The 16,603-nt window shown below is 33.5% G+C and overlaps 1 protein-coding gene across 4 annotated transcripts in view; it reads left to right on the plus strand.

Moving 5' to 3' along the window:
* kn (EBF transcription factor knot) overlaps positions 1-16,603 on the plus strand; it is a 464,407-nt gene that overhangs the window by 61,674 nt on the left and 386,130 nt on the right. For all 4 annotated transcript variants that reach the window (XM_081766742.1, XM_081766732.1, XM_081766749.1 and 1 more), the window contains exon 3: positions 6,984-7,047. In XM_081766742.1, the coding sequence (XP_081622868.1) occupies positions 6,984-7,047 (64 nt within the window). The remainder of the gene's footprint in view (positions 1-6,983; positions 7,048-16,603) is intronic.

Raw genomic sequence — 16,603 nt, forward strand, 5'->3', positions numbered from 1 at the left:
TAAAAGTGGAGAGTGATAATTCATTCACGCCTGGCCGCCATGTTAGGTGTTATTTCTAACCTTGCAGCTCCTGTGGGACAGCTCATAGCTGGCGGCAATCAATGGAAGGCAAAGATTGTGTGTTTTATGGGCCACTGGAGAGGAATTAACTCTAGTGCTAATTATTAACACGGTACCAGGTCCCTAAGAAGCCATTCTGATTGCTTCAAGCAAAGTTTTCCGAGTCAAGCTGCTAGACTAGAAGTGATTGCATGCTTCACAGACCACCTTTTTTTCTTATTTTTCTTTTTCTTCTTCCTGCTTCTTCTTCTTCTCTCTCTCTCTCTCTTTCTTTCTCTTTCTTTTATAATGTGACATTCTCCACACTGCATGTCTTTCTCTCGACTAACGAGAGAAGATTTCATACATTGCATACGCACATACCTCCAGATATCCAGAAACACGTACCCATTTCAACACGGTGTTTGATTTTTGAATCTATTTTCAGAAATGAGTTATTATTATTATTATTATTATTATTATTATTATTATTATTATTATTATTATTATTATTATTATTATTATTATTATTATTATTGTATTTTATAACATTGACAATTTCTTTTTAACTAGAGTCTTGATTGTAAAAATCATTTCGAATCTAGGAAATTTGTCTATCTTATCATTATGATAAGATTAAGGAAAAAATTAATGCGCATGTAATGGTGGTTCATAATCGTTCACTTCAAATCTTTTAGTCTCCTGTATCCATAGTTCGTCCGTTTTCACGACTGAACAGCGTGTTGTCATAGTAAAAATTTATTACAAATGTATTGAGCGCTCGATTCCTACCCTTACACAGAACAGATGACGATCATGAGCTATTAGGCACTCCGTAACTACTAACCACAAAGACAACACATGAAAGTCATGCAAAACCGAGACGAGAATTGTTATGTGTTTCGTCTCGTCTCGAATTTGAGAACTTCGACGTATCTCTTGTCTCATGGACAACATGAGCAGAAATGATAGCAACATGTGCAGCAATCATCGTTATAACCTTGACCAACGTTGCTTAAGCACCTCTTCGCTGTTGTGATTTGTGTGTGGACGCTAGTGGCAACCACTTGAGCCCCTTCAGTAACCGTACAGGTGCAGGAAACTTGTATTTTGCTTTTTCCTAATATATATTAAACTTGTGATCAATAATTAAGTTTAGTATATATAATCACCAGATACAGCTCAGGTCATTTTATGCTGGATATCTAACAACAACAATAACAATGAAAAGGACTTAGGAAGGTATTGGATCTATTTAGTTGGTGTCATCCCGGTATTTGCCTGGTAGGACTGAGGAAAGTTCTGAAAACCCCGTCAGGATCGTCAGCAGCGGGAATCGAATTCACGATCTCTCGAATGCGAAGCCAATGTTCTACAACTTGAGCTACTTCGCTCATCTATCTATCTATAGAAGTTATAAGCACAGAGTTTCTGCATACAGAATTAGTAAGAAATATGGGTGCTCTAAAAATATCGTGCTAAAAATATTGCTAGTGTCAATCAATGTCGATTTTAGCTCCCATCTGGAAAGAATCGATATAACTATTTGATTGATTGGTAGATCTAATCTATGGTTCTTTATATATATATATATATTAGCTTTTTGCTTTATTGCTTTATTTTGACTTGTAGAATAATGCTTTGTGATCTGTGAGCGCCATTTTTAGAACACCCATATTTCTTACTAACTCGGTATGCAAGAACTATGTACTTATAACTTCTGTAGTGTACATATTCACTACTAGAAGCAACTAATTATTTTCCTTCCATTTATGTAGTGTCATGAATTCAGATCGTTGATAAAAGTTACTATAAAAGTTAAGATCTGAAATGAAGAAGCAACAAAATTGGTCAAAATACAATACCCTACTTTTTGTCTTCAGCTAAACTAAGAACAAAAAAAAAAAAAAAAAAAAGTGGTTTCTCTTGTTTTTTAATCAATATTACTCTTCCTTTACAAGACGTTCATCTCCCCCTTTTTTATGCTGCCATCTTGACAAATGTTATGTACTCTTCGTCTATTTCTTTCATTCTTTTCTTTATCTGCAGTTCCATTGTGATCATTGATCCTCTGCGATCGTGTTATTATGCAGTTTTTCTTTCGAGGTATATATATATATATATACACACACCTAAAGTCCCTCTTTTCCTACTTCTTTCTAAAGGTTTCTTATGAGAAATGACAAGCAGACAGCGTAATATATCTTCCCAACACAGCTGAGTCTAACAGTCTCTACTCGTTTTCTCAAGATTGTCAACTCAGACCAACCAACTTGAAGGTGAATTTTTCTCTTTCTCGCAAACAGACAGAGAAAGAAAAGAGCAAAGACAAATAACATGGAATAAAAATGGAGCTGAGAAAGTAAGGAAAAATACAAACGTTGGATAATATTTCCATATACTTATTTACCTTCTTTTGTATCGGGAGATAAGAGGTGGAGAGAGACAATACAAAGAGCGATTACGGCAAAAAGTATGTTTCTTTCTCTCTTATTTTTTTAATACAATAAATTATGGTGAAAAGCGAATAGGGGGAAAGAACCAGAATTATTTTTACAATATTATTAGTATTTAACGATAAGAAACGTGTCCAAAGATAAGACTATATCAATCAATAGATCAAATTAAACTGGACTTAGTGAGATGCTGAAGAGTAAATTTTCATGTATAGTTTCTAAGCAAATCGACAAAAACGAATTCGAATGGTACTAAAAACCATGTCGTTCGTTTCCAATATAATAGTTTCTTATTGTGTGAGAACATATTGTTTATCTATATATACTATTTTTTTAATCAGACAAAAACCATATCCACGAAGAGGCTAAAAGCAGGGAATTCGTGTTATTAGTCAGTTCACAATCTTTTGTCGTCGCGGATGCTGTCGAGGGATTTGAAGCTTACAATATATAAAACGATAATCATGTCTGTTGTTCTGTATGGTTGCGAAACATAGTCGCTTATTCTGAATTTTTATATTGTATTTGAGAACAAGATCCTGAGACGAATATTCGGACCCAAGGGAAACGGGAATGAGGAATGGCGGAAACTTCATAATGAGGAACTCTACATAATTTATACCGTTCACCAAACATTGTTAGTGTCGTCATGAAGTCTAAGAGACTCGGGTGGGAAGATCATGTAGCAAGAATGGAAGAAAGTAGGAACGCTTTCAAAGTTTTAACTGGAAATCTAATTGGAAAATGTCCATTAGGAAGATCTAGGCGAAGATGGGAGAATAGCATTAAGATGGTTCTAACAGAAATAGGAGTACAAAGTAGTAACTGGATCTAGTTGGCAAAGGATAAAAGTTAATGGAGAGCTCTTGTGAAGGCGGTATTATTGAAGCTCTGAGTTCCATAGGCCATAGAGTTAGTTAGTTAGTTAAGTAGTGAATTGTATTTATTGTTTTCTTCTAACCGTGACACTTAACATTTTGGAGAAAATTTACAATAAGTGCATAATAATGCAGTTTCATAATTAATTACTGTGTTTAATTACAGAAATTATACTTAAGAATATGTACTTATTTTTTTAAAAAAATGTAAATATTCTAAATATAGCTATAACAAAATTCTGGTGAAAGAGGAAAACGTATAGGCAAGTGATTCTCAATCTCAATGGTGAGTCTGCTGAGGCTGTCGTAACAGGTCAAACAAGAGAAATCAAAGAAAAATAAAGTGAGATTATCAATGTTTTAATGTCCTCAATTTGAAATGAACCCAAAATCAAACTCATCAAAGACAAGTGTGATATTAGAGCTTAATATAATAGCTGTTTATTCTTTAACTTTCACTATCATTTACAACAATTCCGCAACAACCCACAAAATACGATTTTCTTCTTTGTTTCTTCGCTTCCTTTACAATTACTATCGTTTCTTTTCTTTTTTCCCATTAATACTTTAGATTTTCAATAGTAACGCTATCCAGATACCAAAGAGTAAGTATCCTACTCCCCTTTTTGCCCTTCTAACTTTCATATTTGACACTATTCCCTTTTGTTCTATTAACTATTCTTTATATTCCTCTTAACACTTACTTTCACCTTTTATTCTTTCTAGAAAATTTTTAACATTCTGTTGTGCTATAAAAGCTTGCTGCAAAGCGAAAACATTTAATCCTCCACTGCCTATCGAAGTACCGTCTTTTCGTTTCTCGTCTCTTGTGAACCATTTTCTCCAAGTGCTATTGAATAATGTTGGCGAAAGGGAATACCTGTGTCAAACTCGTCTTCCAATTACAGTATCCTCTGCCTTTATTTTTCGTATTCTTATTTGTTACGTTTCTTGTAAGCTTTCGATTAATTCTTCTATTCCAACAAAACTTTTCTTAGTTCTTCCTTTCAACATATTACTCGGTCCAGAAGGCCTTTTCTGAATCAATAAGCTTTACATATGAATTCCTCTTCATTTTCGATCAATCTTTCAATGTTTAACATAAATAAATTAATATCATAAATTTTACGCCTTCTGTTCTAAAACTAGAACTAAATTATCTTTATTCGTTCTGATATGTAGTCAATTGTTCGATATTTACAATACGATTGGTTCGCCGTTTGTGATTGTAGGCTAATTGTTCTGTACTCGTTATACCTTATAGTCTGCTTAAAATCAAGAGAGAAGCCGCACCACCAAAAATCACAATTTTATCGAGTACATTGTGGGGGGAATAGAATTAAAGACGTATTAATTTTGATACTAGAGGGCGTTGGTTTAGTTTCCTTCCCTTAGCTTGTAGTAATAAAAGTTTACCTTTTACCGATGTTAAATCTCTCAAGAGCCACCACCACTGCTTAAAATTTGAAGTAGCAATTTGTATTAAGTGACTCAATACTTATGATATCCAATCTCCTGCCTGGTCGTATTGATTGTTTTGTTATATTATTATTATTTCCTTTTTCATTAATTCCAATGAACAAAATGCCGTAACATTTTGAATATGGACTCTAGCAAATAGTTTTGTGAAAATTCCTTTCCATCTGTCATTGTGTTGTCTTCAGCGTGTGATGGTTTTATTCCAGTCGTAGGTCTATATAGAATCTCGTTAATATTAAGAGATTACTATTCCTAGAAGGCGATGAGAACAGCTAGAAATTACGGAAATGTAGATAGGTTGAACGTGTTAGCAACAGTACAGAAAACAACATAAGTGAAGATAATTAAAAGGGCACACTAAGGTCGTTACGACATTGAAATTGAATTTATTCTTAAGGAGTGCTGAAAGAAAGCATGGTAGAAAGAAACAGGGCAGAAAAGGTTAAAAATAAAGAAAGCATGGTGGAAGTTAAATAGAGGACAGAAATTAGCAATTAATAAAAGATGCACAGTGAAAGATAATAGGAGGAAGACAGAAAAGAGTTGATAAGAAATGCATGGTAAAAAATAATAGAAAGAAGACAGAAAATACTAATTGATAAGGAAGACATGATGGAAGATAATAAGAAGGAGAAATAAAACAATAAACGATAAAGAATACATGATGAAAGATAATAAAAGGAGGATTGAAAACAGTAAATAATAAAGAAGTCATGGTGAAAGATAATAGGAGGACAGAAAACAGTAAATGATAAAAAAAAGTATGATGAAAGATAATAGATCAGAAATACTAGTTAACAAAAAAGGCTTGGTGGAAGGTAAAAGAATGAAAAATAAAAGTAATTGATGCACTGTTAAAAAAAACCGGATAAATAACTACATCAAGACCTATAGATTAGTTTGCAATCATATTGGATATTATCTTCCCACTTTCACCTCTCAATGATGACCGACTAGTTAAATGGCACGGGTGGTGATTGCTCTCAGATCTCCAATTGCTAATTTATATTTAATCATTTTCTCTGTGTAGAAAGATATCTACTTTTCAAGATTGCAATTGTATTTGTAATCTTTGTATGTTATTTTTCATTTAAAGGATAAAAAAGAGAAAAAGAGTAAAATTTACTTTTCATTTATTTCTTATGGTATCTTAATAACATGTTACTTTTATAACTAAGTTTTCTCTAGGGAGTAAATATTTTTGAACTGACTCTGTTGTCCAGTATTTCGAAAATGTTATTTTTTCTTTTTCTTTTTTTTTAAGAAAATCTACGGAAACAAACAGTAAAAACAACCGAACTGATCTTGTATATTTTGACCAAAAGTACAGTATTTTATTTCTTATTTTAGGAAATAGGACCAAAATAGACTGATATATTTTTTTTTTTTAGATTTTGCCCTCTAAAAAAGAAACATAACACGTTAGCCTTTTCCTTTTAAAAACATTATGGAGCGACAGTATCTGTTATGATTAGGGAAAAATACATATCACAGGGAGATAAAGAGGGGAAAAAAGAAAAGAAAAGGTGAGGATGTGCTGTAGTGTATGTGTACGAGTGTGTGTGTGTGAGAGAGAGAAAAAATGAGCAGGTAAGTTTACGCAACGTTCTGGTGAACTTGATTTATTGGGCACATGACTTGTCACGCAAGTAAATACACTTGTGTAGGAGGATGGATGGACGAATGGTAAAAAAGGAACATTATATACATATACATACAAATATATATATATATATATAAACTAATTTACTATACTACTATATTTATATATGATGGCCTTAATGGTTTGGGGAAACTGGTTAAGTAGAGAGGATACACTATATATATATAGTGCATTCAACTGAAAATAAATAAGGTAGGTGGTGGCGAGTAAGTTGTTGTGGAGTCTTTGAATTCGTCATACAGGTTGGATGGGGCGGGAAAGGAGGAGAAGGAGTATATATGTGTGTCCATCATCAATTATTCAAGGACAGGTGATGACTCTTGCTCGCGAAAGAGAGTAGAAAGCGCATTTTGAACGTGTTTTGTTTTCTTGCTCATTTTTTTTCTCTTCTCCTTCTCTGATATACAGTACGTACTGTTTAGGTTGAGTATATATTTAACTTATATTTCTTTCTTTTCTCTTTCGCAGGAAGCTGAGGGTCAAAAAACAAACAATGGAATTCAATATAGGTTGCAGCTTCTATACGCCAACGGTAAGTAAGGTATATTTATAGAAAGTATGCACTGTAGTCATAGCTTCACATGTGATTCATTAGTAAAAATAAATAAAAGTATAATAAAGACTATTTTGACTTCTGATGCAGCGGTTCTTGACCTACACTATAATATGTAGTGTGCGGACACCAAAAAAAGTCCGCAATAATAATAATAAAAAAAAAAAAAACTTGAGAGAGATATCCTGTAAAAATAATAATTGTCATTTATGGACCAGTTATGAAATTGTGAAAATTTAACCTTAATATAAATGACTAGAACATACTCGTATTAGGAAGTAAGTACGTAACTATTCATAAAGCTGTGGGTAGAATCGGTAAGGTATCTTCGCATCCTATTCATGGTGGAGGTAGAGTTTATTTTCCATTCTAGCCCTGTTTCAAAGTGCCTCAAAATTTCATCCAGCCACTGTATTGAAGAAACCAAGAAGGTAAATGCGTGCAAAGATGGAAAGAAAGCGTAAACTATTATAATTATTATTGCTGTATCTCGGTTTAGACCGGTTTCAGCTTATTGACGGCCGTCTCTAGCAAATGCAGATTATTTGAAGAGTTTTTCTGCAAAGAACTTTCTGACAGGTGACAGTAATATATGACAGGTATCTAATATTACTAATTTTTGTGGATTTCTTTGGATATGTTTTGCGTTTATCTGTTGAAGTTGTGTCACAGTACTTTTAGGGACAATTGCTGTAGCTGAGATAATGATTGGTCTCTCTGTAACTTTCTGACATTTGATTTCGTCAGCCAGGTCTTTATATTTACTTATTTTCGTACTGAATGTTGTATGTATGTTATGAGTCACTGGTACTATTACAGTATTATTATTATTATTATTATTATTATTATTATTATTATTATTATTATTATTATTATTAATAATAATAATAATAATAATAATAATAATAATAATAATAATAATAATAATAATAATAATAATAATTTTATTAGGGTTCGGTGACTTAGGTGCAATGCTTTCACCTCTGGCGCGTGGGACCCTTAGTTAGATCCTAGCACTCCCCAAGTGGACTTTGTAGTGGATAAACAGTATGTACATGGAGTTTTTCGAGGTTTTCCCGTTTTCTCCCACTTTCTTTACTCTACCATAGCTTTCATTATCATCATCACCGCCTTTCTTAGCCTTAGTGTGAGACGTTAACTCAAAAAATATTATTATAATCACAATATTTTCTAATTGACCCTTCCACTTAACCTAGATTTTTTCTGTAGCTACTAATCTACACATTATGCTTGTTCTTTTCTTAAAAAAAAGAAAAAGAAATTTTAAACAGTGGGTATTTAATACGTTTTGAAGCATAACTGGCTAGCTATACACTAAGCACATAAAAAAGTACCTAAGCGTTTTGAGATGCTAAAACAGTTGCCGATTATGTTGAAAGGCTAGAATAAAAAGGAGGGAACAGTATATAGTGTTGTTTGCTTCCAGTGTGTAGATGTTTTAGTAGTAGTAGTAGTAGTAGGGTAGTAACTGCTTATTGGGGGATTACTGTTTCCAAACTCTTAACTCGAAACGCTGACCAACAGATTAACGAGTTTTGATGCTCTGGAGAGTGAGCAGATTTTAAAGGTTTTCTCATGCCCTGCCCACAAGCTGTTACCATCACTACCCCTCTCTCCCCTCTTCTCCTTCGGCTATAACAACAGCACTTGAGGGGGATATACTGTTAATTATTTCAACAAAGCAACCATGAGGAGATTAACTAACTGTCCTATGAAGTAAATACTTTGTAGGCGATCTAGATATACAAAAAAGTACCGAACACACTTTTTCTTTCTTAAACAATCTCTTTAAAAGAAAGTGAAATGGAAAACAAAATAATATCAAAATATTTTATTTATTTGATTAAACGACTCTTAAAGTAATGTATTATTGGATGTCGCCACTACGGTTGTCTACGAAGCAAGAGTTGAGGATGTCTCGTCTCGAAATGTGTATCTCCTACTATTGGGAGAACTCTGTCTCGTCTCGCCTCAGGTAATCTTAACAGCTATACTCAAGATTATTGTGTGGAGAAAGAAGGATATTTGAACGATGAGTGGGAAAGTTAGATAGTATTATACAGACACATTCTACCTGCACGTTACATTGTCATGTACGTCTTCTAAATGTAACGTAGAGTGCATGGAATTACAAGCACTTCTTGGGGGACTGGGCCTCTTAGCTTCTTCCGTGGATGTGCTATTGTTACTAGAATCTGGCTATATTTACAATGTCTGTTTTCTCCCTTGGCCAAATCTATAGGTTTTCAATACAAAAGGAGTGTTTAGCGCGAAAATGCGACGAAACCTTAGGAGTGTTTTATTATTTCTGTAAGTGCACATTTTTTTTGAAGATATGTAATGTTTTTACAATTTTTAAACTAAACTATCGTAAAATTAGTGACTTAAACGTTACTCAGCAGCCTAATTTTAAAGTCAATAATCTTTCTATCATGATCAAGTCTACAAGATTTCAATGCGAATAAGAGACATGAATTTGGTACTTGCTAATTATTGAATCCGCTTACCTATAGTACGCTCTTTCCGTAACAGATAATTCTCCTCTTTAACTGTGGAAAACAGTTTTGAAGATGGAGCAGATAGAAACGTATGCGCTCTCTCATAAATGTCTTCAATGTCCCCCTGCCGATATTTCCATGGTACAATATTTCAGCGTTTTCTGTCCATTAGTTTAAAAGTTACAAGGGCGTGTCAAGATAAATGGTCCACACTGTACATGAGTGACTTAAGAGCACATAATGGTCTGTCACATTTTCTAAGTTTCGAGTAAGCTGGGAAAGAAGGTTCAACATTCCCATGGAATTTAATTCAATGACAAGTACCAAACAAGCTTTCCCTCCCACTTGTAGGTATATTTCCGAAATTAAACTACTTACATTTTGTTCTATGGTTCAATACCAACCAATTCCATCTAATAACTCAATTTCATCGCTTACCTGAGCCAATCCTGTTCGCATGTGTATATGTCTTTGGATTTGATTCACTGTAGCAGTACAGAATATTTGGTGGTGATCACCCATTGTAAGACAATGGAAAGGAAACTTCACTAAAGAGATAACGAAGTCTGGTGTAGAAACCCAGAAAAATTAATAATATTAGTTAATGTAATGGGCATTCAACTAAAAAGTCATCAGAATGTATATCTCCTTCATAGAGTGTAGCGCAAGTGAAAAACTATCTATACGCCCGTAGTTTAGATATCCTATATTTTCTCACGAGTGTGAAAATGTTTCCCGTCAAAATATATGTACTAATGCCACGAATCCTTGTCGCTCTTTTCCTAAAAACGACAGCGTCCTTGCCATTTTAGAAGATGATTAACGAGATGGAATAAATAAATGATTTGTAAATGACCGCCTCCTTGGAAAACATTCAAGCTTTTGTTGAAAGCTTTTGGCCTCATTCAGATGGAAGAAAAATCCATGGAAGAAACTTGTTTCATTCATTCCCAGGTCTTGGCTTCGTTTACGGTCATTCTTACAATACCTGTCTTGGCCACCACAGCAGGAGAACAAATATCCACTGTAGATGTATATCTTGTGTATTCGTCTGAAGTATGTTTAACAGGTTATTGACCGTCACTTCAGAGAGATTAGGCAGACTGAGTTTTCTCATGGCAAAATGACGTGTTCCCGGCATAAAAGAAGGAGATTCGACCTCTATTCCCACTTCCCAATGTGACTGCATATGGGTCGGACTGTAGGTCGGAGTCTAATATAGCTTTCCAATTGAAAATTATATATATATATATATATATATATATATATATATATATATATATATATATATTAAAATGTTATCCTTAAAATGCACTGACGATGAAAAGTAGTGCTGGAAATGCTATAAATTGAATTTTCCCCATAGAAAGTATACAGTATACGTATTTAACAGTATTGTAGTTTCCTTGTAATTATCATCAATGGTGTACAAAGAATTTTATCAAAGGGGTGGGGTTGAAAGTCCGAACATAATATAATTTCAGATTTTTTGTATACATTTCTTAATATGTTTAATGTGTTTTTTCATAATAACTTGTTGGAGGATAGGTGTTAAAAAACCGGAACCGCTATCTCTTTGCGCATGCCACTGATTATAATTATCAAATTTCGGTAGATAACATTTTATCTGGCCAGGTCAGGAACTGAATTAAAACTAAGTTGCTGTATGTTTACCTGCTATCTGTTATCCGTTTTGTTAAAGAATTTTATGACATATTTTATACTGAAATGCAAATCGTTTACTTTAACATTTTTGAGCAAACATAAACCTATACAGGGGTTACCCGTAATTTGTTTTCAATTAAAATAAACACTTAAACCTTTAAAAATTTTACTAGCCCAAGAAAGGAGCTACTAGCCCACATCTTACAATAGAAATCATTCACTTACCTTTGTTATGATTAAATTCTCGCCCGCATCGATGAACCACTCGCCCCAGGCGAGTGGGCGAGTGGTTATTTGCATCCTTGGTTTAAGTTATCTTTATTTAAATATAGGACCTACATATGACAGATATCATCTTACCTACAGATTTCTATGGGCTTTTGAACTGTCAATTCATTTCTAGTTTTGATCTATGTTAATTTGAATATCGTAGTGGTTAACATAGTCTACCAGCACGGTAGCCAGAAACTGTTTGATCGTCCAGTTCAGCCTAACATTTTCCTTCTTTAAAATGCATTGAAACATTTAAGATGAGTTTAAAAGAGCGCTAATTTCCAATAGATAACAGTATATTTTTCCTGTTTTTTCCTAAGTGCTTTGTATGGAGCGAGAATATTCAAAATTAAATACAGAGAATCAACATTCATTGAAATTAAATCATTGTATTGGATTGGATTTGATTAGGGATTAGATTTCTGGACTTCCGGCATCTATGGCCATTTTAGCCCTTCACATGAGGGATGACGTTTCTCGGCGATCACAATATCCGAGGAAAGGGAAGGAAGAGAGCGGACTGGGACATATGTTAGGTACCATCCCGGCATTTGCCTGGTATGAATGAGGAAAACCTCAGTCAGGTTGGATGGCCTGAAATAGCTTTTTACACTTTTTCGATCGATTGTCCCCACTGGGGATTGAACCCGGAACCGCTCGCACCATGGATTAGACTTAGGTTTAGCATCACGTTCAACAGCGAGGCTATATGACACGTTGATCTACACATTAACGTGAGATCCCAATCATATGAACTCCTGCCATGAATCAAACCCAAGTCTCTCACGCCAAAAGCGCATATGCTATCCGCATAGCTACAATGGAACTCAAATCATTAATCTGTGAATAATGTGTGCACTTTTTTATAAAAATATTTTTTTTTCTTTATTGAGCAAGGTTCATTATTGAGAACATGAATATGTAGAGTCAACTTAACTACACTCAGTAATAAATAAAACATTTTAAAAAAAGAAGAAGTGCACGGATTAAATTTGATTTGGGGTAAAATTTAAATGGTGATCTCTCCTGAATTTGATTCAGTTATTGTGAATATTATCATTCTTCACAGAATACATTAGAAATATAGTGGGAAGTGCTGCCATCTATTCGGAATAATCGATCTTTTAAACTGTCTTTAAGCAAGAATTGCTTGCTTTAGAATATTGAATATTTTTTTCTTAAATCTTAAGTAGTTGTGATCGATTTTGTATGTGTGTGTGTGTGTGACTGTGTGAAAATTGTATACCAGAGAATGTGTATGCTGTACTGTAAGTTAAAACATGTTTATTTTTGGTAACAACTTTGATTCTCAAGGCTCATTTCACATAACTATTAACGCTACAAATGAAAAATAATATATTACAGCCTTACATAATTCAGGAAATATATAGAGATACTTTTCCAGAAATTGTAAAATTTTTCCTGTTCTCTTACTTCCATATGAAAAAGGAGGAGAAAACATGAAAAGAAAAGAACTGAAGAAATCCAAATATAAGATAATTTTCTCCTACGATTATTCCGAAACTGGTTATTTCTAATTCAAATATTCATGGTTATAATCTTGTCTATTCGTGGTTTAGATTCGAAATGGATGAAAAAAATAGAAGACGTTTATTTTGTACTGCATACACTCGCAGAGATCAAGGGAAATTTGAATAAGCCTTCTTCTGCGCTGCTAATGAAGACGGTGATTTGCTTCCACAAGATAACGTATATGAGAGATTCTCCATTCAGAGGCAGAAGGGTACATAAAAGAGATTGTCCCCTGATCCCAGGTCAATTTTGACGTACAAATTTAGTCATCATTTCTGCAATATGGAATTGTCCACATACATTGTTAACATTGTTCTTTCTTGGGGAAAGACTATATTAACTTTACCTATGTATGTTCTCTCATTGTCGTTCACATATAGTATAAGTATACTTTTAATTCTACTTCTGTATTGCGTGTTTATTTTTGAGAGTTTTACACAGAGAAAGAAAACGTATGTGGCACACGTAAAAACGTAGGTTATATGTGTAGTTTTTGGGCTTAACGTAGTTTTGGGATTAACGTACAACAAACGTATAACTGAAAACGTATGTTTCATACATACATTCCGTATAAGTGTTCTGAATAAACGTATTTTCCATACGAACGAAGAAACTGTATATAGGCGATCAGATGGACGAATGTAACACACAGCTGACTCACATACAGATGGACATATGTAAGGTAAAGCTGACGTATTTAACACACGTATACATATGTAATATATTGAAGACTTAGATGTGAGATATCGTGCAACGGCATGATGTAACATCTAAGCGCAAAAAAGGCAGTACATTATGTTGCATATCGATAACACACTCTGTGCTGATTTCTGTAGTGAACATAAGGATTCTGTACCTTTGTACAATATAGCGCTGTTCTGATAACGGATTTTTCGCAGTATACTTCTTGGTCGAGAGATGCACTTAAAACACATCCTTTAATCTAGTGAATGTATTTAAGGGGGAAGTGAATGGTTTATCACTCAGAGAATGTTATGCTAAGTAATTAGAATTTTCTCAAAATGATCATTTCTCATTGAATGATGTGTGACGTCACAAATTGCTACCCCTATTCTCGGTGTTGGAGATGTGCCAAATATGTTACGGAGATAGCATACATACACTTTAAGGATTGGCCAACCTATCATGAAATTGTTAGATGTTTTGAGAAATAAAATGGAAATAGGTTGTTCTATGATCTTTGCAGATAAAGAAAAAGGAAAAGAAAAAGAAAGAAAAAATTGGAGGTGAAAGTGAAGTATTTAAAGGACTATGTGGATACAATGCTATTTGGAGCTGCTGTAGTTCTTAGGGAACTAAACATAAAAAGAATAACAATGGTTTGTCTTTCATGTGATATTGAAGTTAAGTTTATGTCAGTAACATCACCCAGCATATTTTCGTATATTTCCTTTATAAGTCACCTTCTGCAATTTCGAACCAAGATTATATACCACTATACTCTCCTATATTTAGTTCTTCACAACTGGCTTTGTACGGGAGGGAGCACGAAACGGAGAGAGCACGTGGCGTTAGTAAAGATAGTAGTGACAGGTATACAACAGCTTCCATAGTGGAGTCAGTAGTTTTGCAGATATACTACTCAGGATTCAGGACTATTGGTACACTGTCACTCCTTATTCCATTTCTCTCCTTTGTTCTACTTTTTCTTTCTGCCTTTTCTCACTACGTCGACTGGTTGAACGTTATTGGGCTAAATGGACATCGATCTCCGTAGAATCGAAAACTAATTGTCACTTTAAATAATAATAATAATAATAATAATAATAATAATAATAATAATAATAATAATAATAATAATAATAATAATAATAATAATTATTATTATTATTATTATTATTATTATTATTATTATTATTATTATTATTATTATTATTATTATTATTATTATTATTATTATTATTTATTTCTCGTTTAACTTTACACGACACAGATGCTTAGAAATGTTAGTAAACCATGATATTAATATTCTTAAAATTAAACATATAATTCCCAATATTTGATATATAACGCTAGTTGTTAGTTTACTGAATATGTTATATTAATTTTTAGTAAAGTTTCAGGTACAACTGAAAGTAATTTTCACTAAAATACCAACAAGAAAAGAAAGGAAAATTTCGAGTGATATTGACTAATAGAGACTATATATTAAAAGTACTGTCCGGTATTTGTTTGCTGGAGAGGGGGAAAACCCTGCAAAAATTCAGGATGACCTGTCCAGTGGTTCCAGGGCTGATATCCGAGCTTATATGCAACTATTTTGATGTGTTTGAAATCAGTGTTAATTTTCACTTGGTGGTCTTTCTTATAACTTATTTATCTTAATGTTTAGCAACTAAGGCATCGTCACTTTCAGCCTACATTGTGATTTAATCCAGCTTTTGAGTATGAGCCAAAGCTCTGTGGGAAATCAACATCGTACTTCTGAAGGATTCTCTCAATCCTCTCATCTATTTCTAGCTACGGTTTCGTTCTTTTGAATATTTATCGTTAGATTAAGGTTCGTTCTGATAAATATCACATGCGTGCTTTCTGCTTCTGACTTAAGCGGCAAGTTTTGAATTTTCGTATATAATCTACCAAGCATTCCATTTATTATTATTATTATTATTATTATTATTATTATTATTATTATTATTATTATTATTATTATTATTATTATTATTATTATTATATCCTCCTACAGCATTATTAGTCCTGTGACTCCGCTGGTACGAAGTTCATATACCCAAAGTAGTATCTTCATTTTGTACCATGAATGTAGAAAATAATCCAAGATTCTTCTAACTTCCCATTAGCAGGAGATTCACCGTGGATGAATAACTAGCCTTCATCCACGTCCTGTGATTTCTAGAAACTAGAACTGCATATATTTGAATTGTCAACTGTATTTCATCATCACTATTATATTCACAGACGAGGCCTAAGTTCTGTACCTTCCTCTGATAGCATTTCTTCATATGAAGAAAAAAGCAATTATTCACATGCATTAATTAAAACACTTCTCTGCATGTAATATGGAGGTTGTTTCGAAGTCTGCATTAGATATCTGGGGATTCACACAACAAATAACATAGGAAACATACACTACAAATTTGTGTTGTTGCAATTTTCTTAGCTATGTATCAGCTATAATTATGAGAAATGTTCTCACTCAACAGTCTTCGGCTGATTTTTAGCCTCAATAAAAAAATATTAATCTCAAATTTAATACAATATTATCACAACTCATACGTATTTTAGAAATGACCTTCAAAGGAAAGTGATCGCTTTTGTGTTGGTTTTTCACATCATCGCAATTGTCGCAGGTTGCAATTGTCATATTCTTGAGGAACATGAAAATGAAATTTTTCATGATGAATATTTTCCGTGGTTCATTTTGTAGACACAAATCCGGCGCAGATTTTCGCCTCCATCTTCGCTCACGAAACTGAATGATGCAATGCACGTGGATTGGTGTAATATTTCACTTGTTATCATACACGACCTCTGTGAATGCATTTCACGTCGCATCGAAGTTGTTC

Source organism: Thermobia domestica, chromosome 1, assembly GCF_964235325.1.
Source record: "Thermobia domestica chromosome 1, izTheDome1.hap1.1, whole genome shotgun sequence".
NCBI lineage: Eukaryota > Metazoa > Arthropoda > Insecta > Zygentoma > Lepismatidae > Thermobia > Thermobia domestica.